Raw genomic sequence first — 7,611 nt, 5'->3', positions numbered from 1 at the left:
GTCGAATGTCCACCAACCAGCGAAAGGCACCACGGGAAAGGATTGTGTGGTGAACCGCCGTCGGCACATCCCTGAGAGATTCTCCATATCCACCCCCGCTAAAGTAAGGAAAAGATCGACGAAAATTATAGTGCCCGAAGTGGGAGAGCGTCTTCCTCGTATCGGGGATGTCCTTGCACTTCCAGGAGCACCTCTCCAAACGCTGGACAAAGGGGACAAACCTGTCTCCCTGAAGCGCTGCCGGGGCACTCATCAAGCATTCGCAGTGATAGACGAACCATGCCATCAAGTAGGTATACGGTAGCCCCACCCTAGGATTGGGGGTTCTGATAACTTCTCCTTCCCCCTCGTCGAGGACCGACACACGGCAGAATTGGCTCGTCAGAGTACGGAGCCCCCGATGGATGCACGCTATCGTCGCCGATACCAGGGAATAAGACTTCCCGTGAGCCAGGCAAACCGCCGGATACACGACCTCTATAGGAAGAGCCTCGAAGGAATGAGTGGGGATTACGCACCTCTTCAGCCATAACATGAGGTACCCCGCGAGCAGCGCCTTCCCCGACGCGAGCAGCGCTTTCCCCGAAATGAGAAATTTCGCCTGATGATGGAATGAGTGAAGGACCGTACCAGCCTTAAATCCGCCCTCGTCGCGGTCAAGAGTAATGGTGCTTCCTTCTTTAGCTGTCCTCGCCTCCACTTCGGGCTGGTCGCACGCGCCTAACGGGAGAGCGGGCTTCCCCTTGACATCGTTCCCAGGGAACAGATAATCAGCCCAATTCTTGTGGCTAATCCCTGGGGTCTTCTTCCTCTTCCCCTTATGATCCGAGGCCCCTAAGGTACTGAGGCATATGTGGAAGTGACAGAGTAACTCCCACAGAGTTTCAACCGCCAGAGGGGAATTGTCTGACAGCTGATCGATCTCAGCTTGATCAGGGACGTATTCCTCATAAGGGAAGTCTCCCAGAGGTAGCCCTGACACGTCGTGCATCTCGAAGGGGGTGATACCAAGTTCACCGTTGGGGGTGAAAAATGTGCCGCTTTCCGCACAATACAATTCCAGAATGCTATGGAATTGAGAAGCGTTGATCCGCAGGCCATGTCGAGTGGCTTCGAGGGCCACATACAGCTCTGTGCCTTTGAGGTCAGCATTCTCGGCCAAAACATAGTCGGTAATCTTGGACCACCACGTGTCGCTGCCAGGCGCAGAGTAAACCCACCCCGGGGCTCTAAAGTCCTTCGGGGGAAAGCTTCCACCGACTCGGAAGAAGCGGTGACGGAAAGTCTCCGCCACCGCTGTCGATTCCCCCACGGGCGGTTCAGCAGACACTAAGCCAGGGCGCAGACCCGTCACGCGCTTACATGAGCTCTCCACTCCATACCCAGCCGTAGAACCCGTAAAGACGCCACAAGTGACCCCGTCCTGAGTGGGGGTCAAATCCCAGTTCATCGTCCGAGGAATCGCGAGGGACCGCAGCTCAACAATCGAAAACCCTCTCGGCATGCTGGGGAGGTAATAATGGGTCCCCTCTACCGTGCGGAACCACCGGCTCTCTTTGAGCAACAGGGCAGAAGGGTCGGTCATGGAGTCGCCGAACAGAAATTGAGGTTTCGGCAGCTCTGCCCTGGCCTCATCTGTCAGCGCCGCATTGGTCGTCAGCTCGCGCAGGGTCAAGTGATGACCATCCGTGACCCTCTGTACCAGACCATGCAGCTTATCAGCAGTGAACAAGGGTACTGGAGCCAACGAGGGAAAACGAGAAGGGGCCGTGTAGCTCTTAGCCCCGACGTGGCCAACGGCCACACCCTCCGGGAAAGCCTCATCAGGGAAGGTCGCTGCAACAAGAAATAGAAAGTCAATTGAGACAAAATCCGCTGTAGAGGTGAAATCGCCCATCGAACATAGGAAGGCGAAATCGCCTATCGAAAGGGGGAACCCACTTCGAACGAGGTCTGTCCCTACGGACTACACTCCCCTCTAATGGAAAGGGCCGAACTCGCCTTACGAAAAGGGGGTTCGTCTCCTCCCCACTGGAGGATTCGCCTGCGGGGACAGTACTCATCCTCTAAAGGCAAAATAGGGCAAACTTTGCCCCAAATCGGGGAAATAAGCAACACTCATCTCCCTAAATCCGACGCCTAAGGCCTGCAAGGGATCGCCCAACGAATCCATCAACGTACCTGGGCACGACTCCAGAGCACCAGCAGGCATGCCGGCAGAGAGACGGTCGGAGTAACGTCCGGGGCCTGCACCCCTCACTTTACACCTCTTGGATTTCGGAGCCATTGTGAGAGGAAGCGGGAATTCTTTCCTTGGATGTTCCCTTTCAAGATTTGAAAGCACGGTAACTCCCAATGGAGGAAAACGGCTGATTTAGAAGGGCGGAGTTGTCCACGTGGCCACGACTGCCCTCGAAAGGCGAAAACCCTAACGGACAGGAAACGGGGCCACGATCAAATTCGACGGCCCAGATCACCCTCAGTGCATCGAAGGGACCGAGATTAGCGGTTGAATCCGACGGTTGAGTCCGAGAACCACGGCCACGATACGTCGCAGGGCGAAACGCACGAAGATCGTGCTGTCAAGTCACGATCGCCACGATCCAATGTCTTAGCTGGGAAGCACGAGGCTCTATCAGCAGACACGTGGCTCATCTCCCGTCAGATCCGGTTCCGCCTACAAAAGGAAGGGTTTCGCCTGCAAATACTGGGCATAACCCCACGAGTCGCGCGAAAATTGGCTCTCAAAAACTAATTTCGCCTTGACGATGCATTCGCCCTCAAAGGTAAAATTACGAACAAAGCCAAAAGAATGACCTTGCTTAAACGGTTGAAACCCACGCCCCAGATGGCTAAGGGTTAGAGCAGAAATCTTAGCATTAAGCCTAAGAGAAACTGTTCGACAACTCATCATACTGAGGAGAATAGTATGGCTAGCCCGATTCAAACGGTAATCGGTAAAGGCACATCAAACCCGTTGATAGCTGAGGATTTGCTAAAAATCCTAAGAGAAATCGAAGGCACTTGCTTCGCCAACAATTTCTTCATTCAAAGTATTCCAGACCACACGCAAGCCAGTTTAGGTCTGAAAACTTTGAAGGGGGTCTTGTAGACGGTAAAAAATACCTCTATGGGTCTACAGGAAATTTGCCTACGAGAAGAGTTCGCACGCCCAGTTCTCTGGCACGGACCTAAACCGCGTAGACGTCGACTGTACTCAAGTCCAGGTTCGCCTAACGGTCGACTCGCCAGCATGAGTCAGGGTCGATCAGGATGGCGGAAATTCGCTCTTCGCTCAACTCGCCTGCCCGAGTTCGGAGTCGAATCCGCCAGCAAGCCCCAAAACCGTCAGTACAGCTGGGTATCCACTACCCCACGTGCTGAGATGGACCTTCCCATCTCTCTCGACCCGAAGGGAGAGAGAGCACAGTACCCCAGGACCGTCAAACGGCCGCTCGCAGTGCGCACAGCGCGAAGGGACTGGACAGGTGTCGAGTCAACCTGAGCATTCATAAATGCGACTCACCTCGGCTGTCTGAGCCAAGAGCTGGATCCGCCGGCACTCGGCAAGCTGGCTAGACCCACTCGAGTACTGTGTACCTACTTCACCGCCTCTCCTGGCCGGAAAGGAGAAAGCATCGTGCTCAAAGCACGCCGGGCGGTCACGCACAGTACAAGTGATCGGACAGACACTTCATCGATCTGCGAACTCATAAATGCGGTTCATTAATGCTGGTCAAATTCACTCGGATAGCAGTCGGTTGTTGCCTCACATACTAGAATGGGCCTTCCCATCGTAGGTGACAGGACATAGAACACAATCCCTGGAATGACCATTCATGGTATCGAGGAACGGCGAGACGTCTCTGAAGAGGATGTGGTCACATCCCACAATTCAAGGAGAAGTCAAGCTGTCCTTCTTTCATTTAAAAACCCCTTCCAGCACGATGGAAGGGAGGTCGCAAAACTTGGAGGAAAAAGAGTTGAGACCAAGCTGTTAGCAAATCCTTGCATTACAGCACTTCTGCCTAGTTCCGGGCTCCGATCGCCGACGAACCAAGCAGACCCGAACTCCATTGCCCCGAGCTTCTACTGCGAACTGAAGCTCTCCAGCAACCTCATTCAAACGGTCCAAGGGAAGCAGACTCGACCCGAGCATCGAGCGAAGCGTCCTATAGCCACCTAAAGTCCCCACACTAAAACAAAGAGGGCCTTCCCTCTGTTTCTGTTGTAAACATTTGATTTGTTAGTTTGTAATAAGCTTTCTTATAAATACAAACGAAACTCCTTTCTTCGGAAGAATCAAATTTTCACCCTACACACGCAGAAAATTTTTCAGTGTAGTTTCATGATCTTTCAACAAACTATAGCAATTTCTCATGGCACACCTACATCACCATTTAGCAAATAAATCATGAATCCATAATAAAAAGTGTACAGCAGAACACAATAGATAGAGAAAAACATATAAGGAGAACCGAGTGTAAACATAAACACTTCTAGGAACAACCACATTGAAATATTAATGAGAAACAAGCATAACTGCAGCAAGGAGAAGTGTGCTATGTACACGATTTAAAACTCTCACTTAAATTCAACATTTTTTGTCAAAAAGATCCAAACTTTTAGGCTCTCGTCAAAAGCAGGAGCTTCACCATCTGCATTAGGTAAGAACCACAACAATTGATCATTAAAAATATGGAGGGAACGCATCAAGCAAGTATTATAAAAAATAGCAAGGGTAAAGTTTACATAAAACTCATAAACAAGGCCAGGATGCACTAAGAATAACCAAGATGTCAAAATTCCATGGATTTCCCTAAAGCAAGAAGCAACATGAAATGCCTATGAATATATAGCTAAAAACCCACAGTAAAGTACCATCAAAAACCAACAAAGCCTGCACCTCATTAGGTGGTACTGTAGTAAAACAAACATGAAATGTTAAGGAAAATCTTTCAAGAACAGGGGGAAATATAGACTATAGGGAGAGCCAATAAGAAGCTAAGCTTAAAATGCATACATGCTTCGATAAATAATACCTGTCCAGACTGTTCTTCCAGCAACTAACTCATTAAAAACAGTAAACTCGTACCTGAAATCAATAAAAGAAATTTGCATCAGTATCAAAGTCTAACACTAAAAGAACAGTGTTATTCAGAACTCTACCATGGCCACTAACTATGTGTCAATCATGCAGGTATTAGTTAGAGTTATATATGAGTTGACACAAAAATATTGTCATTAGTCAATGCTAGCATAACTTCTGTACTACCTCTTACAGTTCAATAGGTAAACTAAGTTCAAAGGAAATATAAAAAAGTGATTGGCTATTCAAAAGTTCAGGAAACTAAGATCTGTGTTAATAAACTATGACTTATAAGTGTTAGCAACAGAATATGATAAACATAATTTAGGCTTTGGTTTGTCAGGCTCTGATTGGAAAGATTGCAGGTTTGAAATTTTTTGCAGATAGAGAGATAATAAGCATACTTTAAGCTTTTCTTACTAATGCATTGTTAAGGTGTAGAGGAACAGTAAGAATGTCTACTAAAGAAGAACTTTTTATCTGCCTTAGCATGCATTAGATCTTCACGGACATGATAATCATTCTTTTTTAAAAAACTTATTTTGAAAGTATCATTCTTTTTTATGTAATTCTAGCTGACATGAGAATTGTCAGATGTAGGTAGGCAACCGGCCAATGGAAAACTTTTCGTCTCAATCTCCTTCTCACTACATAAACTATGAGTCATATATTGCTTCAAACTCTCTTTCATGCTCAAAACAAACATCCCCCTACTTGTTCACATATATAAGCTCGACATGACAAGATTCTGTACCAACATTTAACCAATTTACTTGTCTTGTCTACATAGGACAATAAATGGGTCTATTAAGCTTCCTCTTATTGTCCCTTTTGCTTATTCTTGTTCATGATCTTTCTTTCTATCTAGTGGCAAGTTGTATTGCTCATCTCTCGTCCCTCTCCCTCACCTCTATCTTGAGCTCCCCGACCCTCCCCCTCAACCCCTCGATCTCCTCGTTCGTCGACTCGATCTGATCCAAAAGCCGCCGCTCCTCCTGCTGCCACGCGTGGCGGTGGCTGGCGAAGATCTCGACGACGCGGGCGTTGGCCTTGGAATCCTCCTTCCTCCTCGACCTTAGGGTTTTTAGCTGGTTCTTAGCCTGGAAGAGCTTGAGGCTGAGGATTCGGTTGGGGGATTGGAGAGAGGAGAGGTAGGGGATGGAGGATTTGGGGAGGAAGCCTAAGAAGACGGCGAAGGAGAGGCCAAGATAGATGGAGAGAGATGAGGGGTTGGGGTTGTCGCTCGCTGATATTGAGATTGAGGTTGCTTTGGACGCCATTAGAGAGCGGAGGAGACGACGTAACCGATGAAGTGTAAGGATTAGGGCGTAACTGATGAATTGAAAGGAGGAGGAATACGGGCGAAACCGATGAAAAAGAGTAAAGTGACTTATCAATTGAGGATACGTTTCGTAACTAAATTTGGTGGAAGGTTATTTTGGGGAGGGTAAAGTTTTTCATGATCTCCCTCTTTTAAAGGGTAATAGATTTAATTATGTCGTTAGGAATTCATGTTTTCCTCTTTAGAAGCAGATAGTACCTTGACAGGATATATTGCTAGGTGATAAATCATAAAAAAATTTAAAAAAGGCTGAGAATGTAATGATGTTACATTGTCGATAAGTGTTATTACTTAGAGTAGTGTTAGGGGCACACCCCTTACCACACCATCAACCACACCCCCCTCTCCCATCGCTATAGTAAACCGGGCCCCACATGAGATTTTAAAAATTTTAAAATCCCATGTGGGGCCCGGTTTATTGTAGCGATGGGAGAGGGGGGTGTGGTAGGTGGTGTGTTAAGGGGGTGTGCCCCTAACATTATTTTATTACTTATTAGTGTCTATAATGGATCGAAAACTAAGCTGAAAATGTGTTGTTTGATCGGTTCTTCATGTAACCGACGAATCCACTCTCAAGTTTCTTATTTTTGGGAAAATATAGCTCTTTATAGTAAAGTGTAGCACCTTATTATGAAAGTATAGTTTTTTATGACCATATTATAGTTGTTTATTGATAAAGTATAGCTCTCTATGGTCTCTAAAAATTTTAAAACTTAGTAGTATTAATCAATTCAGTTTTTTCTGAGCAATGTAAAGGTGTGACGATGATTACAATGTGTTGTTTGACCAGTTCATTATGTAAACGACGGGTCCAAACTCATTTTTTTTAATTTTTGGGAAAATATAGCTCTTTATAGTAAAATGTAGTTAACTTATTATAAAAGTATAGCTATTTACGTCAAAGTATAGCTCTTTATGATTATAATATAGCTCTTTATTGATAAAGTATAGCTCTCTATGGTCTCTGAAAATTCTAAAACTTAGTGGGATAAATCAAATTTAGTTTTTTCTGAGCAATGTCAAGGTGTGATGATGTGTAAAATGTGTTGTTTGATCACTTCTTCATGTAACCGACAGGTCCAATCTCATTTTTTTTAATTTTTGAGAAAGTATAGCTCTTTATAGTGAAGTGTATGTTAGACCCTAGAGGGGGGGTGATTAGGGTCTTATGCTAATCTAA

At 46.5% G+C, this 7,611-nt stretch overlaps 1 protein-coding gene across 5 annotated transcripts; it reads right to left on the bottom strand.

Moving 5' to 3' along the window:
- Positions 4,379-6,475, bottom strand: LOC109830687. Of its 5 annotated transcripts, none has more exons than XR_002244392.1 (3): positions 5,043-5,991; positions 4,589-4,658; positions 4,379-4,388 (listed from the first exon to the last, which is right to left on the bottom strand). XR_002244392.1 is itself a non-coding variant. In XM_020398036.1 (2 exons), exons 1-2 carry the CDS (start codon positions 6,367-6,369, stop codon positions 4,626-4,628), a joined length of 405 nt encoding a protein of 134 aa, XP_020253625.1. In that variant the 5' UTR covers positions 6,370-6,471; the 3' UTR covers positions 4,395-4,625. The 5 variants fall into 5 exon arrangements, 2 of the variants coding, with proteins under 2 accessions (XP_020253625.1, XP_020253626.1); XR_002244391.1 differs by lacking the exon at positions 4,379-4,388 and adding an exon at positions 5,998-6,475 and having other exon boundaries at positions 4,395-4,658; positions 5,043-5,095; XR_002244390.1 differs by lacking the exon at positions 4,379-4,388 and having other exon boundaries at positions 4,395-4,658.

This window comes from Asparagus officinalis, chromosome 2, assembly GCF_001876935.1.
Source record: "Asparagus officinalis chromosome 2, Aspof.V1, whole genome shotgun sequence".
NCBI classification, from domain to species: domain Eukaryota; kingdom Viridiplantae; phylum Streptophyta; class Magnoliopsida; order Asparagales; family Asparagaceae; genus Asparagus; species Asparagus officinalis.
Note: the sequence above shows the minus strand (reverse complement) of the source record. Positions and strands in the feature narration are given on the sequence as shown.